This window comes from Rhea americana, unplaced genomic scaffold (genome assembly GCF_003343005.1).
Source record: "Rhea americana isolate MKP2758 unplaced genomic scaffold, rheAme1 scaffold_394, whole genome shotgun sequence".
Classification (NCBI taxonomy): Eukaryota; Metazoa; Chordata; class Aves; order Rheiformes; family Rheidae; genus Rhea; species Rhea americana.
The window spans coordinates 367462-394366 of record NW_028186528.1 but is presented as its reverse complement, the minus strand read 5'-3'; the positions used below and the strand labels follow the sequence as shown (position 1 = coordinate 394366).

The following is a 26905-nucleotide window of genomic DNA, read 5'->3' as shown; positions in this document are numbered from 1 at the left end:
GGCGGCCCCGGGGCCCCGCGGCGCCGCCGCAGCCTCCCGTCCCGCTCCTCACGCCGCCCCCTCTGACCTCCTCTCTCCTAGGGACTAGGCGCCTCCCCGCAGCGCCCGCCGCCTCCTTCCACACCAGCGCCGCAGCCCGCGCCAGGGAGGACTACTACGAGGTGCTGGGGGTGCCCCGCACCGCCACCCAGAAGGAGATCAAGAAGGCCTACTACCAGGCACGTCCCTGCGGCCGGCCGGCCGGCCCTGCGCTCCCGCCGGCGGGCGGGCGGCCCCGCGAGGGGCCTGCTGCCCCCGCCCGGCCCGGCCCCGCGGGGCCTTGGGCGCGTGGAGGGAGGCCCTGCAGAGAGGGCCCGTGGCCAAGGAGGCTAGTCATAGCTACCCACAGCGGCTTCGGTGTTGAGAAGTCCTGAAAGCCTTTAAGAGCTTAAATCCTGGGAAACACTTTTTGTWTGTTTTTTCTCCTCTAAGGGATCTTTTGCTATTACTATTCCTTTAAGTTTGTTGGAAAAAATGCCTGTTTCCTCTGTTTGGACCCATTGGAGGCAAACTCTGAGGCAGCAGTAGGAAAGCTAACCCCCTGTCTAGATTTGGGGATCTCGTTGAAARGGTGTTCTTCCTGCATATATGCTTGCGTTGTCATCTTGCAGGCCTCTTTACAGCAAGTCTTGGAATTACTTGGAATCACCTAGCAGTCTACTAGGGACAGCTTTTTGGTTCCTTGCTGTGGGATGATACAGACAGTGAATGCTTTTAGTTCCCTAAAATACAGATAATGACTACTAGGCTCTATCTTATGTGTGTTTCCTGGCATGTGAGATATGCTAAAGCAAAATTACTTCTCTCTGTGTGTAATATTTAATTTCTTGTTGTTTAGCTGGCAAAGAAATACCATCCTGATACAAATAAGGATGACCCCAAAGCTAAAGAGAAGTTCTCTCAGCTGGCAGAGGCCTATGAGGTAATATGTGGGTTTTATCGTTGTAAAAAGGAGGAAGGACTGGAGCAATGCTTGGAGTAGAGGGGGAAAATATTTCTTCTCCTGGTGTGAATTTCTATAAAACTGACTACTGTTTCATCTGTTGTATTCCAGCCTTGAGCTGTGCCTCTGCCCTAATGATGTCTTTATTAGCTCCAGAAAATTATTATCTAACCCAAATATCTGATTTCGTTAAATATGTTTTGACCTTTTTGAATTTGTGGTCCTTCTCAGAAGTGAATGACTGGCATATATGGGAAAGCTGATTTCAGCAGTGGAATTACTAGTCTGCTTAAACAAACAAAAAAACCCTGTCAGTAGTTACTAGATTTTTGAGAAAAAAGGTATGTTCCACTTTGCTTCCCCATCCTGCCCCAGCCCCCATTTCTTCCTACTCTTCAGCTTATTCAGAAATCCTTTTGTGCTGATTTTGACTCTTCGTAGATTTTCAGAATTATTGCAGCACTCACTGCTAGCTTTCATGCAGTATATGTGATTTAATGTATATAAGCTATTCTTACTATGAATTAGCAAAATCTTGTGACTTTCCCAATGACATATGAGAGATATAATGGGAGGTGAGGCTTTCTGATAATTCAGTTGATCGTGACAGCTGGGCCAACCTCTGTAATGTCATGAAGAAGCTTGGRGAATGGACCTCAAAGTCCACCTGGTGCAGCTCTGTCTTACAAGCTCTAGCTGACCTCGCTTGAGCAGGGGGGTTGGACTGGATGGTCTCCAGAGATCTCTTCCAACCTTACCGGTTCTATGATTCTGTAACTTGGGTTGGTAATGCAGGTAGCCTTGAATTCTCCTGAGAGATGCAACCCAGGACTAGCTTTGTTTGTCCAGATCTGTACAGTGTCCTGATGGTATAATTCTTTTAGGTATTAAGTGATGAAGTGAAGCGGAAACAGTATGATGCTTACGGTACAGCTAGTTTTGATCCTGGTGCAGCAGGTACTGGACGCCAGTATTGGAGCAGTGGGCCATCAATTGATCCAGAAGAGCTTTTCAGAAAAATCTTTGGAGAGTTTTCAGGATCTTCTTTCGGAGATTTTCAGAGTGTCTTTGACCAGCCGCAGGAGGTATGGATGAAACATGTTTATTTTCTAAGTATATGAGATGAAAAACATAGAATTATGTGGAACACTAGTCTGTCACTGGCTGCTCTTGGTATAGGCTTAAGCAAAGACTTTGCTGCTTGGTATGTCGATGTAGAAATGTGTCCCATCGTATGGGTGCTGATTGGCCTCCCATACCAAGASTCACATCCCTTTAGTAAGCTGTAGGCCTCCAGATAGAATATACTTTCTAGACTTCAGCTGCTTTATCTGGCGTGTTCTGACACGAGTTAATACTGCCAGGCTGTTACCATCAYTGTAAGCTGATGTACGTTTGTCTGTTTCGTACTTTTATTTTAATGTCGAAAGCCACAGAATRACTCTTAACTGTAAAAACAGCCTTCCAGCTTTTTATTTGACTGCTTAATTGGCTTAAAAAGTTAAGTGATGAAGCCTAAGTGTGAGAAAGAGGTTTTGTTTTTCCTTTGTACCGCAGCTAAATGCACTCTTAGATATTTATGCTATTGATCTGTGCACTGTCTTCAGAAATATGTCTGATACTCAGGACTTTTGGGCTTATTATAAGCAGAATATTCTGTCTCCTGGGAAGGTACCCAAGAACTAGTAAAAAATCTTTACTGATTACTCTCCTTGCCAAGTAAAGAGTTTATTGAGGAAGACCATGTGCTTTCACTGGCATTGAAAGACTTCGCATTTACTGTTGCTGTTTTACCATTAAATAAGGCCTACAGAAGTAGATTTTTTCCTTAAGAGCAGAAAAACGTGTGATTTTGATTTTTACTGTCTTTTTTTCTTTGTTTCTACTTTTAAAAGTCATTTCTGTTGCACAATTGCTCATCAGACTGGTATAACCATCTTTCCTGTGATGTTTGCTCTCCTTTTTTAACTCCCTTTTTATTTAAGTGAGACAAATTTTTGCTTCCTAAAATGAGACAGAACATGTGTRTATCCATCTATTTCTCCTCCACTCCATTACCTGGATGTATTTTAAACATTGTTTGATATTTGACCTTAAGTCTACTTAAGATCCTATCACATATCAGTTGTAGATGAATGTTCATGTTTCCTATACAGTATATTATGGAATTGACATTCACTCAAGCTGCAAARGGTGTTAACAAGGAGATTGTGGTGAACATCAATGACTCCTGTCAGCGATGTGGTGGTAGAGGGCATGAACCTGGTACCAAAGCGCAGCGCTGCCACTACTGCAATGGTACTGGCATGGTAAGTGCTTCTTAAGATACAAGTTCTGCTGTGTTTTTTGTTGTTAGGACAAATTAGTGCTTTCCATATTGAAAAACTTCTATAATCATCAGCTTATCTTGGGTGAAACCAGGTTGACAGATGAAGATTTGATATTAATATGTACTAGGAATATTTTCATTATTTTGAAGATATGTTCTGGACAAATAAAGATGATAGCTTGAAGGGTAGATTGATGTACAATACTTGTACAATATGGCGTGATCATCATTGCTCTTGGACTGGTATTAGATTCTGAAAGTGTCATCCTCTGAACAGCTGAGTTCTAAGTGAAGGCTCTCTATTTAAGCTGCATGAGTGAAATAAACTTTCTAAGCTTCCTTCTCTGTTAGAGGAGACAGTTGCTGATGATGTATTTTTAGCGAAGCGTGAAGTTCACGATAAAATGGGTAACCTATGAGTGGTAGAGATTGCATTCAGGTTAGAGRGACTGGCACTGTCTAATGCCTGCAGATGTGATAGAAATAGTAGGCAGATGTAGTGTGAGAGGGTGAGGGTGTAAGGGTGACAGATCACTGGAACAGGTTGCCCAGAGAGGTTGTGAAGTCTCCTTCCCTGGAGATATTCAAAACCCGCCTGGACACAGCCCTGTAACATGTTCTAGGTGACCCTGCTTGAGCAGGGGCATTGGACTAGGTGATCTCCAGAGGCCCCTTCCAACCTCAACCATTCTGTGATAGCATCTGTTCCAGCCTCTTATAAGCAACATCCTCGTAGTATTTCTGAGCCAGTTTACTGCTCCAGCCCTTACTAAAGGATATCATTACCCTTGAACCCTGTCATACTGTATGCGCAGTTAGAAGGACTTGCATGTGCTGGGCCGCTACCAGGGTGTTGTGGAAACAAAGACACAGCTGCCTGATACCAATTGTTTATACAATTTGGGTTTTCTTCACTAGGAAACGATAAACACAGGCCCTTTTGTAATGCGATCTACGTGCAGACGATGTGGTGGCCGTGGTTCCATCATAACAACGCCMTGTGTTGTATGTCGAGGAACAGGACAAACCAAGCAGAAGAAGACAGTGATGGTTCCTGTGCCAGCTGGTTAGTGTTGTGTTTGTGCGCTACTRTCTGTTAAAGTGGCTGTAGCTTTTTTTTTTCCCTAAGCTCTCTTGCTTAGAGCATGGCTACTTCCTGACAAATGTCAGAGCAACATGAAGAAGCTTTGTTGCAGAGAAGTTATCTTAAGAACAAAGAGAAATGATAGCTTAGTAATTGAATGGATTAGTAAAAAGATGTGCTAGAGGTGCACATCTCTGGTGAGGGGTTCATATCTGGTAGACAAAAATATTTGGCCTTCTTGAGAAGAGATTTTGGATTTTACATGAATTTTCCTAGGCAGGTGTTGGAGAGTGGAACTCTCAAAGTCTTGTTGACTTGACTCTTTCATTGATCTTTAAGGAAARTTGGAGGGGGGATCCTGAAAGCCTTAGTTTGGCTCACAGAGAGTGTGTTGATTGCCTTTCTCAGTAAAGATGATAATATGGGTAGTGAGGCTAAAAATTTGCTTCTTCAAGACCATCCTGGGTGAGCAACAGGTAATTTTCCTGTAGCTTGTGGAGGCCATCCAGTTTTCCTTAAATCTCTGCTAAATTATTTGGGGAAGTAATGAGCTCGTGTAGGGTTGTTCAAATGGCTGGCACCGTAGTGATCAGATCTGAGCTATAAATGTGTGCTGACACCTCCTTCCTTTGGCCGCAGCTCCTGGGCTCCTGTGGAGAGTGTTACTGTGCTTCCTACTGGTAGGTCTCGTGGCTTGTGCTCCTGGAGGTGCGGGTGCTGCTGTGGTGGCAGGCTTTTAGGGATGGCAAGAGGTCTGAACAGAAAAGCTGTAGGTATTTAWGTAATACATGGAGTATAATACCAGGTAAAATAGGATAACATTCCCTGTTTTTTTTTTTTTTTCTAACTGCAGGTGTTGAGGATGGGCAGACAGTTCGAATGCCTGTGGGAAAGAAAGAAATTTTCATTACGTTCAGGGTATGTATCRTTATATGTTGTAAGCTGCTTTTATTATTTAGGTTGGTTGCTTGTTCCCGTCACAACTGCCTAGAAAGTCTGACCGAGTGGGGTACAGGAGGGGAAAAAGCAAATGATCCTTTCAAACAGCTGAAGTAATATGATCTACATGAACTTTCTGAGATAGCAGAAGAGCTGCGTTGTAACAAGTGGTGGAATGTTAAGTCTGTTCATGAAGAATTAGACCGTGTGCTCCAGGATAAGGGTTTAGGGTACTATGCATCAAAATACAGAAAGGGTGCACGATGCCTTCCGTCTATGATTTGGAGACTTGAGGAGCTGTCTGCTTGCATTGATGTGAGTACTGAGCAGAGCTGCAGGAATGTGCTTAAGAGCTGACTGGTAAAATGTCCTTTTGCAAACACACATTAAGTGCTGATTTGCAAATTCTTTGTAGCTGCGGCCCTCTGCTCCAGCACATATCCTGTCATATGTGTCAAGGAGAAAACTTTTTTTCAGCACCTTTACTGTGGTGAAGGAGAATCTAGTTCTTTTCCAGTTTGTGATGCTGCTGCCAAGGTGCTTACGTGTCTTTTCTGGCTTTCCCCTGTTCAAGGCGCTGGGCAAGACAGCATCTTCTCTGTCTTCCAGAGAATTGTACTGACCCTGTAAATTAAACTAGGTTAGGGGAAGAAGTTGCTGAGACAGGAAGCAGACATCCTCCTAAGCCTCTAGCTAATTAAGGTTATGTCCATATCTGTTTTCTTCTAAATGCCTAAACATTAACTGAGACTTTTTAGCCATGCAGTCTGTGGACAGTAAAGGGTCTGACTACAGCATTCTGGTATGTTTTCTGAGAACTTCGAAAGCAGTTTGCAGTGAGAACTTCGTGTTGTTGGTGCTCRCTACTCTCTGGAACTACTTGCCTTTTAGGTTCAGAGAAGTTCTGTGTTCAGAAGAAATGGAGCGGATATCCATTCGGACCTCCCTATATCAATAGCACAGGCTGTCCTGGGAGGTACAGCCAGGTGTCAAGGCTTATACGAGACAATCAATATCACGGTAAGTTCTATTACGTAGAAGAGCTGTAGCATAATGTAATGTAGGACAAGAAAAACTCCTCCTTTGCTGGAAAGATGGTGCAAACTTCCTGAGTCTGCTTGTGTCAAGTTTCACACTACTTCAGTATTGTGTGTCAGGTAACTTGTGACCTGTTTGGTCATATCTCCCTTTGTGTCACCATATAGCAACAGAGAAAGGAAGGACTGTGTGGATTGTTAGACAAATAAAGCATTGCTAAGAATGGCAGGCTACTGAGTGCTGGGAAAACCTGCTTGGATGATTTTGTTAGTATTGTCTCATATGTAAGATTCTCTTGGATAGACCAGCCTATTTCCGTATGTTCATAAATACTATCCAATACTATTTGGTCAAAATATATTTATGTATTTCTGTCTTTATTTGCTTGGTCAGGGGCATTAAATGTCTGTCACAGCAACATTGGTATTGGGATGTTACCCCTCTACTGATAAGGAGAGGATCACAGTAAGTTAGTAACTGGGGAGGACAGGGTAAAGCCTTTCTCTTGCATCTTGTCTCGGAGAATGATGAGAAGTCCTGTCTAAGGTTGTCTGAATTGTACTACGTTCCTTGGCCTTTCCTTCAAAAGGTTTTCATCATTACTGACAGCCCCTGAATGTGTCCGGATGCATGAAAATACCAGATTTCCCCATCTTATTTTGAAGCCTGCTATAGAAGTAGATAATTACTATAGAAATGCTTAAAGTAGAATAATAAATTTGACTCTCTGTGTTCATAGATACCTYCTGGTATTCAGCCAGACCAGAAAATTCGAATGAGTGGGAAAGGCATTCCCAAAGTTAACAGTTATGGCTATGGAGACCACTACATTCACATAAAGATAAAAGTTCCTCAGTAAGTAGATGTAATACAAGTTTCTGTGAAATCTTAAACTCCTTGCAAAAAAAGTTTAGAGAAATTTTATGAAAATGTCTCATTGCTTTATCTGTTCATCTTGGTCAGATGCCAGTTCATTAATTTCTCACACTGCTTTTTATTTTCATGTGAGGTAAACTTCTTTTTATTTATTTTATTTTATTTTACTTTTTTTTAAAAAAAGCACAATTTGGGAAGCCAGCTGTAAGAATACTAAATCCTGGAGCTACATAAGTAGTTCTGTACTTGCAGATTTGCCTTGCATCTTGCGGATGCCAGCTACATGACGCATAAGTGTTCTGGTTTATAACACTCCGGTGTTTTTATACCTGCAACTTAAAGGAAYTAAAGTGATTTGGAGTTGCTCTTCAGACTGCTTGTTGAACCTCTGCACCACTGGTTAAAGAAACCTTATAGCTTGTGTTACTGCACTCAGTTTGGGTGTTCGTTTCCTGAGCTCTCCTTGCCAGATGTATGTTTTGCTGTGGCTCTACATAGTTCTTAGCACTTCGAAAGACTTTGTTTTTTTACTGCACTTGGTGAAATGCATGGGTCATATCATTCCTCTTCCACTAGGGCTCATTCTTTATAGAGTGCTCATTTTAAGAGCACCGTAGAGATTCTCAGTGTATTTCAGAAGTATTAATCTTGTGCTTCTGGTAGCTGCCTCTTGTGTGTGCTGCCAGATTAGGGAAGCCTATAGAAAATATCTTTCCATAAAGATAGTGGTAACCAACAATCTATGTACTGACCTGCAGAAGGCTGACAGATCGCCAGAGAGCTTTAATGATGAGCTATGCTGAGGATGAGGCAGATGTAGAAGGCACAGTGAACGGAGTCACAAATACATCATCAGGTAAGCAGTGTGAATTAGTGCTCCTTTCTCATGGAAGTGGTGTGGGAATGCAGAATGTTTCCTGAGGATTCAAGGGGAGGAAGGCGAGCCAAGCTGACCTTCAGACAGAATGTCAACACAAACTACTATGTTATTTTAAAAGAGATTTTTACTGGTATGATATTAATAGGCTGTAGTATAAAGCAGGGAAATAGCCTCTTTGGAGGAAGTATTTACTGGGCAAATCTGTGCATGAATGGAGAGCAGAGTACCATTACCTTTAAGATACTCCAGAGCCTTGACAAGTTCTGGTGAATCTTGCCGTGGTAATGAATAACTTCAGCTGCTTGCTTTTATCCCTGGGCCAGAAGTAATTTGTCTTAGTAGCAGAGGTGGAAAAATGGAATATGCATCAGCTCAGTTCTCTGTGTGAGCTAATCCATTCTCAGCACTCGCTTTCTCAGCACTCACTCCTGACCTCAGTGGGAATGTTTCTTAATTCTGACCCCCAAGGGAGCAGTCGCTTTCAGCGCAAGAATGGCATGGTCATCTGCCAGTAATATCCTGAAGAACAGCAGTGAGATTCAATAGGGAACTTCTCTGAAAACCTTCACAGAGTGTTGTGTCGTTTGTCACTAGCTTTGACAACCCAGAATGGCCGTTTGGGACTGAATATGCYCGTGGTGCTCCTGGGTTTGGGGTTCTAAATTACTCCTTAAAAGTGGAATGGTTACACTGCCATCAGGATCACTCTAAGCTCTAGTCAGTGCATATAGGAGAGTCTTGGACAGAAATAGTAGTTGGTGCTGGATGTTAGCTCCAGTCAGTACACAGCATCAAGCACAGTGGAGGGTCTGAAGTCAGTGGAAGCTTTGTAAAGCTGCTGTTTCAGCTCCAGATTAAAATTTTTGTTGCAGCAAAAAATTAGTGTACTTCTAAGTTTCACTAGTGGGGTATCTGGCATGAATAAGAGCTAAAGACATAAAACATGATAGAACCTTAAGGCAAGAGCTTTGTCTTTCTCTACTAGAGAATGTTTCTTTTTATTTGCTCATATTGGAACTTTTGAAAGTCAGGTTGTGATTTATTTTTATGTTAGAAACCTATAAGGGGACTTAAGACTGTATACCGCTAAGCAACAAGAGAGTCTGAGAACTCAAGTCCTCTCTGTTTCACATTACAAATCCTGAGGAATATAGGCAGATGCAGGAAAGTTCAGCATATTGGAAAGCTATGGCCATACATTTGCCAGCATTATGTTCCATAGCGCTTTCATAATACGGAAGTTAATGGGATTGTCCTTTCCATTGTAGGTAAGTATTAAGGGGGAATCTTGAGGGGAGAGATCTCTAAGTACAAATATTTCACCACAGCTTTTTAAAGATGCTTATGTACCAAAAGGGAGAAATGCAGTATAGATTTGATTTTAAGACATAAAATTGACAGGTTTTATCACAATTACTGAATGAGGTGGTTTAAAAACAGTACTAGTAGTTTGCAGTATAGAGACAGGTTGTTGTTGAGTGTGGGAAGTTAGTTCTGGGAAGCAGAACATACCCTGAGCAGGAGTGTTTTTTGCCACAGGCTGCAGTATTTCACACCATTGCATCAGTCTGAACTCGGGAGTCGGGTGTGGGAGGATGGGGAAGACTGGACTTTGTGTTTTCTCTGTGTGCAAAAAAAAAAAAAAAAAAAAAGCAAGCTAGAGGGAGGTTTGACAATTTTGTTGTTGATGGTTTTGTGTATAAAAAGCAAAAGGTCTCTCTTCTTGCTGTAGCCAGTTTTCAGAGGGAAAAATTTCTTGGGGTTTGTCCCTATAGAAAAATTAGCTGGTTGATGCCTGCTGAAAATTCCATATCCGGGTAAACATCTATTCTGAAATACTTACGGCCTTTTTCATTCTAGCCTGAAATTTTCTATGGCTATGTAAGCTAAACAGACCTTTTTTACGGGAATCTGTGAGGACACAGTTTCGGACACACAGCTTAAATTCACACTGTAGTGTATCCTGGTGTAACTTTCTYGCCTGCCCAAGCCCTGGATTACTGGAAAAAAAAAATTGGTAATAACAGCTTGAACAGCTAGCTGCTAAATGTCTGACAAGAGGGTGTTGCATTTGTCCTCAGAGTTCAATTTAAGCCTTGATGCTGTTTGTCCAAGCATTGAGTGAGAAATGTGGGAGCTGAGTTCCCAGTCTGATTTCATATGCCTTTGTTCCGAAGGGCCCTGATACAGCGAAGTGGCAAGACAGGCTGTGCCAGAGACCACCAGTAGTCTTTTTGTCCATAGTCATTGCTGTCCATGGTTAAGCTGATGATTGTTTGCTTTTAGTGGTAGTCTCTAAATTTCAAACGCTTGTGTTCGAAGGTTCTTGGGGTCCCTGCCTTTATTGTGCAAAACCAGAGTTCCCTTGACCAGCTGGAGGGTTTGAAAGAGGGGGAGGGAATAGTCTTACCTGGGCTAATGTTCTTCCACTTCTGAGACCTGGCTCTGCATCGCTGTTATTCCAAGAGGCCCTAGTAGTGTGGCTTGGTGACAGCTCATTGGCACAAGAGGCACAAGGATGCTGGCAAAACCAGCTGACTTTGAACTTTACCAGCCTTCATTCCCAGTCTAAAGCAACGCTGTCCCCTTGTCCAGGGTGTTGGCTGCTTGTGGGAGATGTAGCTGGTGTGGTTTGAGGAGTGTATCTCATGGCAGCCCTTTGCTGTTTGTGTCCAGGTGGCAGGGCCAGCACTGAAGCAGGCGAGGATAGGCCTGAGGCTGAGGAGAACAAGGAGGGATTCTTTACCAAACTTAAGAAAATGTTTAGCTCCTGATAYCCCATCTGAGGTAGGAAGCCTCTTGTGTTTTATTGTTGTTTTTTCCCCTCACACTAAGCAGAACTTGCATTCCTTCTTGGGCAGTAGAAGAAGCAAAAGCACGGCATTGCTTCTTTCTCTTAGCCTCAGGCCTTCCAGCCACCAGTACGAAAAGCCCTAGCTGTCCTGTGTTACCTGGTGCAAAAATCCAGACTAAATCGTGCTGTTGCTACTACAGAAAGGGAAATACTGGATACATCTTCAAGGAGCTGGCTGGCACTTCTCTCTTAACCCCTGCAGCTCTGCTTCCTGGGAGTACTTGCCCACTCAGTGACGACCTGATTCAAAGCAGTGAGCTTGCTCCTATTGAAGCTGCCACTGCAGAGCAGCCTAGAATGCTGCCTGGCAAAGCAAGGGTTTGCTGGGAGGCCCAGATGGGCCTGTGCAGGCTCTGCTACTCGTATGCTCGGGCTAGGCTTGCCCTACCTTGGGTTTGCAGTGCCAGCAACTGCCAGGAAGGAATTTCTTTGTTGTAAAGCATAACAGAGCCCACGGCGCACACATMGAGAGCAGCATCGTAACGCTGGGATGCAGATGCCTTGTAGTCAGCTTTGAGCTGCTGTGAGGGAGCACTGCAGACTTGAAATTATCTGTTCAGCCATGGCAGGCTGTGGTGTCTTAGATTCCAGGGGCTCAGCTTCCTGTCACTTCAGGCTTGAATGAGATGCTTCAAACTTGTCAGTTCCCTGTGGCAAACAAAGTGTGGAGTCAGGTGGGGAGGTGCTCTCTAACTCCTGCCCTTGCAAAGCAACGTACTCTAGGCTGATTGAGTGAGGAAGTTTTGAACATTTCCCTTACTTCAACTGCAGGGAAACGTTCTACTGGAAACTAAGAGCCGGGAGCTGCATATCATCTCTGCAGTCGAGGATGAATCTTTCTGGCAGCGGGATCTGGAGAGCAAAGGATGTTGATTAGCAGCATAATGAGAATCCCAGCTGGAGAGGCCACAAACCACTGAGGCACCAATGACCATCCTGACATGAGCAACTGCTGTCCTAGGAAATGGTAACAAGGGAAAATGCTGTTTCTGCAGTAATGGCACAGACATCTCTTGAGGCTGCTCCACAGTTCCTACTGCTGCCGGAAGTTCACTTGGATTTCTCTAGTCCTACTGGTAAAAGTTAAAATTGAGATATTAGAATCCAAAACAGTGGAAATCTAAAATAAAAACTCCTTCCAGCCCAGAGTGGAGCAGTTTGCTGATGGAGTCCAAGATGACTGCTTTCAGCGGGTGCCCTTCTCAGCGTTATACGTATGGTGAGCTTATTACTGCTTATCTTCTCCTAGGAGAGTTGGTGCATCAGTGACTTTTGACCCTGTCTTCACAACACTCTGCCGTGCCCTTCTAGCTGTCCTGTACGTTTCTTAGTGGGCCCTCTCCCTCCGGCGGAGACGTATCAACGCACAGTTGCCATGRGTTCATCAGCAGATCTGGGGTTTGCTAGTCCTGTTGATTTCATGCACAAAGAGCAGYGATGGAATCTGCGCTTTGCCTCAGGTTTCCCTTCCCCGCAAAGTTAACTAAAGTTACAACACAAATGCTGTTGCTTCAGAACTGGTACAAGTCTCACACCAGCTCTTTGGAAAACCTTTACAGCTGCAGTGTTCAGTTGTTATGCTACATTACCACCAAGCCCTCTTCCAGCTTGAGGCAAAGTTGTTTGTTTGTTTGTTTGTTTTTTTATGTTGGCAACACAAATAGTGTAAATGATTGGTGTAAGAATCATTGTCTTATTGTACTGACATGTGTGAGAATAGAAGAGAAGTGGTTCACTCTTTTCAGATGGAGTTGAGCCCTTGCAGTGACTATTTCCATGGTTACTGTAGCCAGCTGTTACTGGTTGTAACTTGCAGGTACCATCAACCCACCCACTCATCGACCAGTTAAACAAGGACATGCCATAGTCTTGCCCTTCTTAATTTACTGAAATAAAGCACGTGTTGCCTCCTGATTAAACTGTCTGTAAAGTGAAGCTGTATCCATGTAAATAAGATTGACTTCATAAAGATATTTAACACCTGCTGTGCCTTACTGCCTCATCTACTGTTCTAGACTCCTGACTGCACTGGTTTGGCTCTAACTCTTTTCCCTTCCCAAGCAACATAGGCAAGGGATGAAGACCTTTCCTAGGTGGAGAGAATGTATCTAGATGTTGAAGTACTTTGTGGCCACAAGTAACCTTTAAGTACAGGCATGGCTGCCATGCCCCTGATCTCTTGTGTAAGCAGAGCCTGGAGGGTACTGTCAATAAGCCAGTGTAGGAGAAGGTGCTTTTAAGGGGTCTTAAATCCCATCATCCTTAAATCCATCCCAGCAGATGACTGACAGGAGTTTCTAATAGCACAGAGAGACCCACCTTGCAAAGGTTTTGCAAAGGTTCTGCTCAGCTATCCGGGGCAATGCCTGCAGCCCATCTGGGAGCCAGGAGGCCACGCTGTGGCTGTTAAGAGCTGCCGGGCTTGAGGAATTAAGTCCTCAGCTAACCTGGCACAGAAGTCACAGCACCACGTGTTTACTGTTTGCTAATGCAGCACGTGGCATYGCTCAGCACGTGCTGCGCTGCTTACCCGTGGTGCGCGAGTTTGGGCCGTGGAGGGACCCCAGGGCTCTCTGCTTAGGAGCCAGCTTCTGGCCTGCTGTGGGTGTCTGGGCTGGTTGCTGGGAAGCTGCTGGCCTTTTGTGGTCCAGAGCTACCCAAAGAGGTCGGCACGCCACATGGTGCTCTACCCTCAGCACTGCCCAGAGAAGAGGTCAAGCCTGAGAAACCAGACACAACCCTAGGGAAGTGAAAACACCCCAGCACCACTAAACACTGCCTTGAACAAACTGCAAGGCAGCACTTGTACTGCCTGTCTGCCTGCAGCTGCACCAGGAACGGCTGCTCGTCTTGCTCCAAAGACACTGGCCTAACGTAGTCACCAGTGGAGAGCAGTCTCAGAGAACACGTGCGCATAGCAAAGCTCTTCCCACGTGTCCCATCAGCACGCGGCTCCCACACATGCTCCTCTAGGCTCAGACCTTTACCAGGGCACTGGTGAAGAAACAGTGCAGCTCACCGTAGCTCACCTTGGCACCAGATACCTGCTGCATAAGCCTGGGGGGGAGAAGAGGGAAGCAACAGTCAGGACGCAGCTCTGTTGTCTGCCAGCCGCTGCTGGAAGGTGCAGGCCCCGCGGCTGAGCTTGAGGGTCAGCTCCGTGCTGCAGTCTGGCTTCAGACCGGTGTTTGTTAGCCAAGTCCTTGGTTGCAGGGAAGCCATTTCTCATACTCCTGAGAGCTGTGGAAAGAACTGGAAGAAAAACGTCTTTACAGGGCAGAGGATGGAGCTTCACAGGGCTGGGGCATTGCACACTCCACCCACCACTTAAACCATGCAAGGAAGGTGAASAGCAGCAGAGCAGTCTGGTAAGGTGGGATCTGCCTTTCTTTGCTGCTGCTGCTCCACAAGTCATTTTAGTAGGGTTGGCATAAAAGAGGCAACAGCCCTGCAGTACGAAGTCAGAGTGGGGAAGCGCTTTAGCCAGAGCATGCTGGTGGGATGCTGGATGAAGATCGTAGTGCAACCCTCCACCAAGGCCAGCATGTGAAGGACAGGGGGCAGGTGGTAGTGTGGAAATCCATGCAGCACAAGCCCTCAAGAGCTTGTTCCAGATCCAGCCTGATGCAGCAAGCAGCAAAGGCCTGGTTTGTAAGTCTGCAGCCTCACTGGTGACTGCCTGGTCCCTCAGTCTTCCTGGAGCCYTCAGGCTTCAGGTGCTGCTCCATGTCCATGCCAAGCACAGTGTTCCCCAGGTGCGCTTGCGCAAGCCAAAAGCAATACCTGCAAGGTGACGTTGGTCCCAGCACTTGCTCCAGCAGCACTCAGCGGCAGTGAGACATATCCTGAGCGCCAAGGCTGGGCTGACCCGAACCCCTCAGGGCCTGGCATCCTGGTGGTGCATGGCCTTGCCCCTGGGTGGGGAGCTGTAGCTTTGCTGGGGCAGACGGGCACTCGTTTGGCCAAGGGTGGCCCTGCTGTTGGCACTCGGCTCACGGAGGGGAGGCCACGCTAGCCGGACAGACAGGAAAGGCCCCTGCGCTGCTTCTCTGCTGGTGCCACCAGCCATGTCCACACATGGCCAGGGCAGGGACCTGGAGAGCACCCAGCTCCCAGGTTCCCTCACCACGAGGGTATCATAAACACCAAGGGACATTTCCTACCGTGGCTTCCACAGTCCTACCCGTGTGCTGGGGGAAGGCAGCAGCGTATTCTGTCACGGCRAGCTTGCCCGTGCTAAGCCCGATCACCTGGCCTGTGTACTCCTCCAGGGCCTTCAGCCGGCCAAGCACAACCTCCCCCAGGTCCTCCAYTGCCATCCTGGCCATGGAGGTGTCCCCCATGGGCAGCGCTGCGATGGAGAGAGATCGAGCCTGGGCAGAGCTTTCCACAGCACAGTCCTGCTGGAGCRAGGCCAGTTCCCAGGAGCCACAGCTGGAGTATTCAGCACGCAGCCTTCGACCACGAGGTCAGGAGGAGCCCAGAACGCTGCACTGGCACAACCACTCACGAGAGCACTCGCTCGGCTGAGCTCAGAGATTGTGGCCTCCACTGCTCAACCAGCATGACGCACCTTGATCTGCAACCCTGTCTGTGAGCTCCAGCATCCCAGTTCCAGGGATTTGGGGTATTACATGACACTTTGGGATCTGTGCAGCAGCTACCAGCACCAGAAACAGGACCGCGATCGCACTTCTTTCTTACAGGCATCCAAATGGGTCTGGAGGACCACAACCCTCYGCAGTCAGTCTGCCACAGGCCTCTCCTCACCATCGGTTGCACTTCTGCCAGGGCAGCCCTGGTGCCACCTGCACCAGTGGCGCAACCGTCCCGGCAAACCAGCAGCAAAGCTGCCACGGCACAGGCCGGCACGCAGGCTTCCGGCCCAGGTTTTTAGCGGTCAGGCGTGACATGCACACTCTCTTGGGCAAAACCCCCAGGTAGTTCCCATGCCAGCAAACAGGAGCACCATGGCTGCCACCACGCTTCCCACTGCTGCGGAGTTGCTCACGGAGGGGATGGTTCCTCCCCGCCTCAGTGCGCCAGCGCACAGTGGGAGCCACTAAAGAACTGAGGCACAGAGCCGTGGAGAGCGAGAGCTGCCGTCCTCCCAGCGCGCAGGCGTCTCCCTGCTGGGCCTTCTCAGGCCTGAAGACGAAGAGGAAAGTCTCAAAGTAGCATGGCATTCAGGTGGTCATGGTGGGAACACCAGCAGCCTGGAAGTACTCCTCCACCTCGCCTTTGCCATCAAAGTGGGGCACCTCCAGGCATCCCATCCCRTCCCCCCATCAGCTGCTCCATGTTCTCCAGGCTGCTGTACACACCATGGCACAAGGCGAGCCAGGGAGGCAGGTGCAGGAGCGAACCAAGGCAGTGCAGCTCCCTCAAGACACACATGGGACCTTGCCCCAACACCTCTTCCCAATCCTTCCCCTGGGTGGGAGGGCAGCAGCTAACACACAYCAGCTGGGCAAGCTCCTCAGGATCTGACACCTGGAGTCCTCAGCTGGAACCAGGGCTGAGCAGCACCGGGAAGCCCTGCAGGTCGGCTGGGTGGAACCAGGGACTCTGCTTACCCCATGACACTTTTGAAGGACCATAAACCCTCCAGCTTTGTTCCCAGCTCCTCCACCAAGCACAGAAACACCCAGTCCTAAACATGTGACGGGTAATGTGTCCACCTTAACAGGCCTTTGCCCACTGCCATCCAGACTTGGCAGCCATACCACCTTGTGAAGCCACCAAGCTGTCCTGGCGGGGAAGTCCTACCCCTTGGGAAAGCCCGGGGATCCCTGGCCCAAAGCCGCACGTGCGGGGGAACTGCAGCCAGCACAGCTTGGCTCGGCCCCGGGAAGCACCGGTGGAGCGGACTCCGGGCAGCGCTCTCAACCGTGCTCCCCAGTGACCCCAGGCACCAGCTCCTGGAGCTGTTTGACCCGCTCCCGGCTGTGCAAGACCAGGGGTCTTGGGCGCTCGCAGAGCCCCAGGGCCGGCAAGGCTGCACCGGGAGCCGGCGCYGCAGAGAACGACGGGGCCGTTCACYGCCACGCGCACGGGSCCGCGGCCCCTTCTCCGTTTCCTTGCTCTCGCCCCTTCCACGGCGAACGGCCCGTGCCGGGTGCTGCCGCTTGGTGGGGGCTGCGGTTTCCCACCGCGCCGCGATCCCGTGGCACCTCCGCGAGAGCCGGCGGCGGATCCGCTTCTGCCGCGCGCTGCCTCGCTCAAGGTGGCCTCTTCCAAGGCGTCCGAGCGCTACGCCTTGGTGCGGCCCCCAGCCCGCCATCGCTTCCGCGCCCCCCGGTTCGGCTCGGTCCGGTCCCCCACGTCCCACCCTCCTCCCGCCCTTTCCCGAGCGCCTGCTCCGGGAGAATCCCCCGGCCGGGCACGTTGCTACCCGGGAGGACCGGCTTCCCCCCGCGCTGGGCTAGGGGCCAACTCCCCTTCGCCAAACAGCGGAGACAAGTCGGGAAGGGCCGATTCACCTCCGGCGCTTTCCTAACCATCGCCCCAATTTCTGTGCCGCTCTCGAGCTTCGCCGGGAAGATTAAAGACACCGAATAGCTCTGTACGTAATGAAGGATGTGTCAAGTTCGTCCTGCTGGAAACTCGAGATGTCGAGTTTGGTAAGCGTATGGGGTAATTAGCTTCTGAATTAAATAAATGGCCCCAAAAATTTGTGAGGGACATATKCTATACATTCACGAGTAAATAATTCAGAAGCATTAATTAACACAAATGAATRATTTAGAGAGTGGGATCAGGAGGCTGGTGTGCAGCCCAGACAGGGGCTTGCGTGCAGACACTATTTTTTGATACGAGATATCTTTAGCCACAGCTTACAGGGAAGGAGACAGCTGATGTGACTTCCCAGACACCATCTCCTCTTCTAACAAGCCTCCAGTACAGTGAGAAGTTTCGAATAGMTCTCATCCTTGCGGAGAGAAGAGATTTTGACCCCTTAGAAAGCACTTCCCAGGAACAGGCGAGAGCAAGGCCTGTGCCCCCTGGCATGGGGGCAGCCTGGAGCAGGGGCTGCAGCTCTGAGCTCCTGCTTTCACCCAGGCTTCCTCACCTGCCTCCAGACCGGCCGGCCATGAGCTCTGCCAGCATGYGTGGCCACTCACCAGTTTCAGCCAGACTTGGTGGAGAGCAGAAGAGCCTGGACCGGCCACGCGGTGGCAGGAACGGCTGCAGGAAYGGCTGCAGGGACAGCAGCGGCTGCAGCGGGCCAGCCGCCCACRCCACCCATGCAGATGACCCATGCGTGCCACCTCGCTGAGCCAGCCACAGCACGTGCTGCCACTTCCCCGGGGACTCAGAGGGCAGACCGGGAGCACTGGGTGCAGGTGCTGGAAAAGCAGCACAGAGGGAAGGCCACAGCAGGAGCCAAGCTTAGTGCAGGCAGGAGAGTGGCTGCAGAAGAACCCTTTCTTCTGGCCATGCTCGAAACGGAAACACAAACCAGCTGACCTTGTCATCATGCTTGATAACCATTTCCTGCTGCTGCAGCTGGAGGCCCAGTGAGGAGGAGGAGGAGGAAGGGGGCTGCCTCCAAAGGGCGTGCATGCTGCGTTAACAGGACATGACCTACCACTGGCCGTAACATGTAGGAAAGAGCTTAGATCGAAACTATCGCACTACGTAAACCCCGGTGATCCTAAGTGCTGCCATTACAGAATCACAGAATGGGTAAGGTTGGAAGGGACCTCTGGAGATCATCTAGTCCAACCTCCCTGCTCAGCAGGGGCACCTAGAGCATGTTASACAGGATCACACCCAGGCGGGCCTTGAAGATCTCCAGAGAAGGAGACTCCACAGCCTCTCTGGGCAACCYGTGCCAGTGCTCTGTCACTCACAGTGAAGAAATTCCTCCTCATATTCAGGTGGACTTCCTGTGTCTCTGTGCTYATTGCCTCTAGTCCTGTCGCATGGCACTACTGAAAAGGGTCTGGCCCCGTCCCCTTGACACCCTCCCTTCAGGTACTTACACACATTGATCAGATCCCCCCYCAKCCTTCTCTTCCCCAGGCTGAAGAGGCCCAGCTCTCGCAGCYGTTCCTCACAGGGCAGGTGCTCCAGCCCTCTCATCATCTTCATAGCCCTAYGCTGGACTCTCTCCAGTAGCTCCATGTCTCTTTTGTCCTGGGGAGCCCAGAACTGGACACAATACTCGAGATGAGGCCTCACCAGGGCTGAGTAGAGGGGCAGGATCACCTCCCAGGATACCATTGGCCTTCCWGGCCACAAGGGCACGTTGCTGGCTCATGGTCAACCTGTCATCCACCAGAACTCCGAGGTCCCTCTCTGCAGAGCTGCATTCCAGAAGGTCAGTCCCCAGCTTGTACTGGTGCCTAGGGTTATTTCTCCCTAGGTGCAGGACTCTGCACTTGCCCTTGTTGAACCTCAGGAGGTTCTTCTCCACCCAGCTCTCCAGCCTGTCCAGGTCTCTCTGAATGGCCGCACAGCCCTCAGGTGTATCCGCCACTCCTCCCAGCTTGGGATCATGAGTGAACTTGCTGAGGAGGCACGCTGTCCCCTCATCCAGGTCATTGATGAATAAGTTGAACAGGATGGGACCCAGTACTGAGCCCTGGGGAATTCCACTAGCCACAGGCCTCCAACTAGACTCCACGCCACTGATGACRACCCTCTGAGCTCTGCCTTTCAGCCAGTTCTCAATCCACCTCACTGTCCACTCATCTGACCCATGTTTTCTGAGCTTATCCAGGAGGGTATTATGGGAGACAGTGTCAAAAGCCTTGCTGAAGTCAAGGTAGACAACGTCCACTGCTCTCCCCTCATCTACCCAGCCAGTCATTCCATCGTAGAAGGCTAGCAGATTGGTTAAGCAGGATTTGCCCTTGGTGAATCCATGCTGGCTACTCCCGATCACCTTCTTTTCCTCCATACGCCTGGAGATGACATCCAGAAGGAGCTGTTCCATCACCCTTCCAGGGATGGAGGTCAGGCTGACTGGCCTGTAGTTGCCTGGGAGAAGGAGTGTCCCTGCCAGCCCCACTCCTGCAAACTGTTTTTAGCAAGCCCAGCAATGCGGGGCCTGTGGGAACGAACCCCCTTTGCTATGGCGGCCTCAGCAACTCGGTTGTAAAGGCTTTGCTCTGTGGTGAGCATCGGYCCATCTGTTTAGAGATAGACTGAGAACGAGAGAAAGCATTCAGCACTGGCAGAGGAACAGCTCTGGAGGAAGGAGAGTTGATTCCTGCCCCTTCTGGTCTTTCAATATTTTCAAGACACAACTAGAATTTCCTAGTGGAGAGGGGGGGAAAAAGTGTTCCCTCATATGGCCCAGCAAAGGGAAATAGCTACAGATGAGCTGCTGGGACACCAGCCTGTTCACTGAGATCTTCCCATGGTTTTAAACCCAGCTTGATGTTCATGGCTGGTAAGGATGTATGAAGCAGAAAAAAAACCCAGCTTGATTCTTCTGGTTTTGCTCCTCATCTTCTGGTTCTGCTGCCAGGGAATTCATTTTAATTTGCACATCGTTCAGATGAGCTGCAGTTCTCCTGGGAGAAAGCAGCCATGGCTCAGGAAATGGCTGTGCACCGACTATCTCCCCGTCTCACTGAGAYGGACCCAGCACTCCCCATGTCTGGGGTTCAGATAAGATGTGGGCGGTTACGAGGTGCTGCACAAAACCCATGAAGCCATGGGTTTCTCAGTAAATACTCACATCAATTTGCATATACAGCAGTCTGGCACCTCTGCGCAGGCAGGAAGGAAGATCAAGCAAGACCCGCAGTGCAGGAAGGGGTGAGGAGCAAACCGAAAGAGAGAAAAGCAACTCAGCTGGAACGACAAGAGCAGTGGGGTGGGGGGACGCTGYAACCACCTCGCCCAGTGCTGCCTGTTGCATCACCCATCTGTGGGTGCCCTGTCTCTGGGGGTCCCCACCTCCCATCAGCTCCTCCGTGCTCGTTGGAGGGACAGGGGAAGATCCCGTGAAACAGAGGCATCCGGCTTCCATTTTATTTCTTGAACTTCAACATCAAGGCAGCAAGAAGTCAAGGCTTTGAGGGGGACACCACTGCCCAGGTCGGCAGGCTGGCTGGCAGCTGCGGCCCACGTGATGGAGAGGCACAGAGGCCAGCGGTGCTCTTGCTGTGACTAAGGATGTCCTCTCCCCTCCCCTGCTCGTGTGGAGACCTGCAGAAGGCGGCATGAAACTGAGGTAAGGTTTTGGAGGGGCTGCTTTGAACTCTGTTGTTTTTCTCATGGAGGGGATCACTTGGGAGGGGTCTGGAGGGAAGGGRAGGCATCGCTTGGTGCTTTATCACGGAGAAGAGTGGCTGGACACCGCTTGCTGCGTCAGCCATGTGAAATGGAGTCGCTGTACCGTGCCGGGCTTCTCTGTGGCGGCGTGAGGAGCTGTTCTAGAAAGGTCACAGGAATAGGCAAGAAGAGACTAATTTCCACTGGCATCTCACAGAAATCTCCCTGGCCAAGAGACTGGCTTGGGGCAGTCTTGTGCTCAGGTCTGAGATGCTGGTGTCGGCAGGACCTGGTGCTATGGTGCCTGGCACTGACTTTGCTGTAGTGAGACATCCCAGCTCTTCCCTGCTGTGTTCCCAGGCGACCATCCTGGGTTGCTGTCCCACTCTTACAGCTTGCTTAGAGGTGGAGAGGTTTAAGGAATGGTCYTAAGTGTTCAGGATGAGCACTGGTCCTCATGGGGGCCAGGCACTGGTCACCAGTTCTGCCCCCTCCTTGCCTGCCGCCAACCACATGGACGAGGCACGGAGGCAGCCACAGCCAGGCGTCCCATTTGTGGGGCTATTAAAAAGCATCTGTGCTTTGTAGCATCATCGCTTTTTGCCCCCCATGTTAATGGCATTTGGATAAAATCATTCCACTTCAAAAAAAAAAAAAAAAGAAATCCTGAGAAAGTACGTCGCAAACGGCCAGGGATGAGATAACTTACATCCCTGCCTGTGGCACAGTGCAAAATAGCAGCACATTGCCTGCGAGCCAGGTGCACCAAAGAACGAGCTGTGGTCTTGCGTCCATCAGCAGTTTGGGCTGGGCCTTGACGTCTCCTCCGCCGAGCTGCACCCACAGTTCCTTCCTTGGCCTTCCTTCCCGGATCAGCAGGCCTTTCCTGAGCTCAGCCAGAGGGGACAGCAGCACTGAACTCTGCACGGCTGCACCTGGCACCTCCTCAGGTACCTCACCCAACCCCGATGTGCAAGCCGCAGGCCAAGAGTCAGGTCGAAGCACTGGAGCCCGGCGGTGCTAGCGGCGCTGTGCAGCCCCGCGCCGCGCGCCGCGAGGTGAGGCTGCGTGTGCCGAGCGGGAGGCCGGGCCGCCGCCGGCGCTCCACCTCAGCTGCGCCCGCTCCGTTTGGCTTGCTCTTGCTCCCGTTTAATCACCGAGGTCATTAGGAAGAGCGTGTATCCTATAGGCACCGGGCTGGGCGGTGAGGAGCAGCTGGACCATGGGCAGGGTGCCGTCACCTCGCGAGACATCCCCGCCTCGAAGGGTTCTCCAGAGCCAGACGTGCGGCATTTGGGGCCACCTGACGAGATGGCGGTGCCAGGGTTGCAGACGCTGCGCGGAGGTTTCTCTCTGGCTGGGGCGTTTCGAAGCTGCGGCTCCGGCGGGATGCCGGGGCCTGGCCCGAGCGCTGACGGCCCTCACCGGCCGCAGGGCGGCAGGGTCCCGCAGCGCCGCGGAGCCTCAGCCGGCCCGGGGGGCGGGCGGGGGCGGCTGCGGTCCCCACGGCAGCACGCTGGCGGCATTTCCTTGTCCCGCTGATGTCCTGAGAACTGAGATCCTCCTGGCAAGGAGCGATCCCAGGGAGAGCTGCTTTTCCGTTAGCCGCGCACACAGGTGTGTAAAAGCTTGTCCTGGGGGCACGACCAGCTCAGGAAATGCCTCGTTTTTCAATCTGAAGCTCGTGAGGTGTAGCAGTGCCCGTGGGATGCCTCCTCTCCGAAATTATCTTCTTTTTTTTTGTCTGTTTAGAATTATCCAAAGATCGATGGTTGTTTTTCTGGCAAGATTTGCTGTTGGGGCTGTTGGTGACTGGCCTGGGGGTCGTTCACGGCTCCTCACCTCCGGCGTTCGCTGCTTATTCGCGCTGTGCCGGGCCCTGCAGTCACGGCAGCAGCTCTGCTGTGCAGGCCAGACGGCAGCGGGKCTGCGCCCCGGGCAGGATGGGGACGGGGACGGAGAGCATCTCGCAAACGTTTCCCCACCTTGGCTCCCCGYGGACGTCCAAGCAGGACCGCTCCAGCCTTTCCAAGCTACCTCCTAGAAATATAGAGTCAATAAATTCCTTAAAGTTCTTCTCAGCCTGGCAGTCAATATTTGAGATTAAATTAATATTTGAGGAATCACTTTGTCTTAGTGAGGTTTTAGATGACACTGAGCTCYGTTGCAGATGTTGTGACACATTTCTGCAGCTCAGACTGTTCTTCTGATGGAGATTTTGGGTGGGAAAAAAAAAAAGCCTGGTAGAGGTTAGATTTGGGATATCCAGGAGACCTTGGGGCAGCTACAGCCTTTAACACTGCTTGCTGCTCTGTGGACTCCCGGTCACACGATGAGCGAGTGACCTGGCCACCACCAGGCCACAGGACAGCTGCAGCTGCCTGCAGTCCGTGGTGCGAATGCAGCAGATCTCAGCTCTAGATCTTGTGGTGACACCTCGCAGTAAATGGTGTCTACAGGACAGGGGCTCCGAACACTGCCTGGGTTAAAATGGCCTCTGTAATTTTGGAGACAGCCCTCCTGGTAAGCGCGGGAGGGCCTGGCAGGAGCGTGGGCCTGAGAAACTCACTCTGTGATCGCAGTAATCCTGCAAGCACTAAATCCAGACCAAAAAAGCAAAACTAAAGCTTAAAATCATATGCAAGCTTAGGTGATAGGTGAACGGCAAATCTGCAAGCTTCATAATCAGGTTTAACGCAGAAAATACTTCATYGCTTCACTTAAATGGTGTTTTGCTAATTTTTTTTTTGGTTCTGCCAAAAGGTGGCAGCCTATATCTTGAGTTAAGGATTTGCAAAAACAATCAGTTGAGAGGTATCTAGTGTTGGAAATGTTGGCTTGGTGTGAGCAGTTCAGTGACCAAAGGCTACCGAAAAAAGACCGGTGCTGCAGACACTGGGTTCATAACAGAGCCCTCCAGCCTTTCAGCTAGAGCAACTGCCACCACCCAAGCTTTTTAGCGGGCTGAAAGTTAAAGMTAGCTCCAGCTAACTTGTCACGGGCATCCCATATGGCCAGTGGCTCCCTCCTTTGCCCTTGGCCAGCTGGGAACCGCCAGTGCCGTGGGGCTCYTCTCCCTGACGGGGACCTGGGGACCTGGCTTTCGTTGCACGGTCTCAGCATGGGGAGCAGGCCAGGCCGGGGTGCTGTGGGGAAGAAACCCAGCRCGCGCCAGGAAATGGTGGGAAGAGCTCGAAGGCTGGTTTCGCTCTGAGCAAACGCTGCTGCTAACTCTAGGGGAGAGAAACTATGAAGGAGATGGGGTGCTGGGCCGTTGGGTTTGGCCCACTGGCTGGAGACAGGTCTGAACGACATATTGCCCCAGACCAGAGCTCTTTGATTAACTGGCTCCGCAGCAGTGATGGGGCTGGGAGAAGGAGAGCACGGGAATGAAGGTTTCTGCTTGTTTGGGGGCATGCAGCCTCACTGGAATGGGCATTTCTTTGCTCCTTGAGGCACCTGTTTTGTAATGCAATTAATATAAAAAGCTTTATAACATACCGACATGCTGTAAATGGGCCATTTTCAGTTGTTTTGTATACACGAGCAACAGTTTGGTGCCTGCAAAAACACCACAGCAGTCCCCAGCCTGCCAGAGCCAGCTGGGCCCCCAAAGGCTCTGCGAGCCCCAGGTGGCAAAGGGCTGCTCTAGGTCTTGGCTAGACTAGGTACTGCAGTTCCAGGGTTTGCAAGGGGCGCTGCGAAGCGCCGACCCATTTGGGTATGCGTCGTGCCAGCYGCCGCTGGTGGATCTGCCCAGGAGCCCACTGTGAGCTGCACGCACTGTGACGACCACAGGTTTCTGGTTTCCACGTGTCGTAGCCTGCTGCAGGCGTGGTGCTGCTGGTAGCTGCCGCGGTGGCCCCGGCTCCCGGTGTGAAGCTGCGGCCCTTCTGGCAAATTCGCCACCGTGCCCAGGGGGCTGGCAGCAGMAGCCTTCGTGCACGCCGCCTCCCCGCTCACCCTGGCTTGATGAGGGACGGCCCCCGTGTCCCCCAGAGCCCCATGGCCTGTAGCGACCCACGAGGTGGATGGATGGTCCTGGAGCCTCTCAGGGACACGGGAATGTTCTGCTTTTAGGTGGGGTATGGGAAGGAAATGGTTGATTTTAGTATGAGGTGACCAACAGAAAGGTTTCTCTTGCCAAGTGTTTCTCAGCATTAGTCCTCAGGAAGCTTGGCAAGGGAGGTAAAGGACATGGGAGGGAGCGGTGATGTTTGAAGTCAGGCAGTGAGTCAGCCCCGCAGTCCCCCCTGCACTCCCGGGCCAAGCTCTCAGAGCTCAGCAAACATGGCAAAAAAGCATTAATGCCAAGTTCTTGCAAGCAAAATCTCCAGTTTCCCTCCCTGGGGCTTGCAGATGTCATTCATCAGTTCGGCTGTGCAGCCTCCTGCACTTCATCTTATTATCTCGGTGCCACCAGGGACGCAGGCAGCAAGGCAGGACAGAAACAAGCCATCACCGGCTCGCTGCTCCTTCGGGCACGCGGCCTCGGCAGCCTCCCGGCTGGGACAGGCTGCCGGGGAGGCAGTAGCGGGAGCTGCCCGCGGCCCCGAGCCGGCCGCACTGCGGATCCGCCGCTTCCCGGGGAGGCAGCCGCCGGGCAGGGACTGTCGCGCTGACTGGCGTCCTGCTGCGCTGACTGCGGGGCTGAGGACATGCGGTGCGCAGGATTTGGGCGCCTGTGCCCACTGGGCCGGGTTTGCCGGCCACCATCACCCCCTGCACCCCGGGACCTTGGGGGCTGGCAAATCGGGGACCCAGACCCCTYGTCTGAGCTCTGCTGCTCATCGCTTGGCTTCGTCCTTTCTGCCTGAGCTCACGTGGCTGGGTGAGGGTGGCAGGACGYGTGCAAGGTGCTCGGCACGGGCGAGCAGCAAAGTGTGGCCAGCTACAAGCACTTGTCACTATTTGCTCCCTGTGCCCATCGCAGCACCGCGTCTGCCGTAGCTACATWCCTGGCCAGGCTCTGGCTGGGCGCAGGGGTGGCCCGCTGAGCTCCTGGCACATACGACAGCTGCGGACGCCGCTTTGCAGCTTTCGGCACTTGGAAGCATGGCACTTCCAGAAGGCAGATCATCCCGGCGGTCTCATGATGGACTGGGTCACGTCCTGGAAATGCTTTGCATCTCTGTGGGTTATAGAGATTGGCTTTGACTGGCCTCTAGCCTCAGATAGCTCGTATCGCCCCTCGCCTAACTAGGATGCAGCCTCCAAGTAAACCAGCATCCACTGGGCGGTCCTAGAGCTGCATCCAAGTAAAACTTTTCTAGTGGAAGCAGAAACAAATGCTGACACTGCATTATTCGTTCTGCTTTATCCTCCAGGTCGCTCGCCTCCCCTTGCATGAGCTAAACCAAGGCTGCTGACTTCCAGCAGCAGTATTATATTTTGAAAAAGCACTGGAGAACATGATCAAATAATCTCCAGCATTAGAACAGGTTGTCCCCAAAGGGCTTTTGTTATCTGGTCATATTTTGGAGAAACAGAGAAACTTCACTACAAACAGGAAAAAATATCTTTCATTTTGGCCACGTTACTGGTTACACAGCAGAGGGGAAACTGTGTCTGCTGCATGCAAAGATTTCATTGAACTTAGCAGACAAGTTAGAGACAACAAGACATCAGCAAAGAGTAAAAATTTAGCAGTGGGTTGCTTGCAGAGCTCCTTTAATTGACTCCCATGCCCT

The 26905-nt window shown here is 50.6% G+C and overlaps 2 protein-coding genes across 2 annotated transcripts; one reads left to right on the top strand and one right to left on the bottom strand.

Annotated features, from left to right (window-relative positions):
- Window positions 1-11: 11 nt before the first annotated feature.
- Window positions 12-12965, top strand: DNAJA3 (DnaJ heat shock protein family (Hsp40) member A3; the record flags this gene model as incomplete). Its single annotated transcript, XM_085313755.1, has 11 exons — window positions 12-218; window positions 878-961; window positions 1867-2067; window positions 3139-3291; window positions 4230-4377; window positions 5249-5313; window positions 6226-6354; window positions 7112-7227; window positions 8007-8104; window positions 10805-10915; window positions 11754-12965. Coding segments are annotated over 10 exons (1299 nt in total), but the record flags the coding sequence as incomplete, so codon positions are not given.
- Window positions 12966-14066: 1101 nt separating this feature from the next.
- On the bottom strand, window positions 14067-16379 carry NMRAL1 (NmrA like redox sensor 1). Its single transcript, XM_085313734.1, is given in 6 exon segments — window positions 14067-14163; window positions 14165-14222; window positions 14307-14430; window positions 15146-15332; window positions 16092-16258; window positions 16260-16379. Coding segments are annotated over 6 exon segments (753 nt in total).
- Between the last annotated feature and the right edge of the window lie 10526 nt (window positions 16380-26905).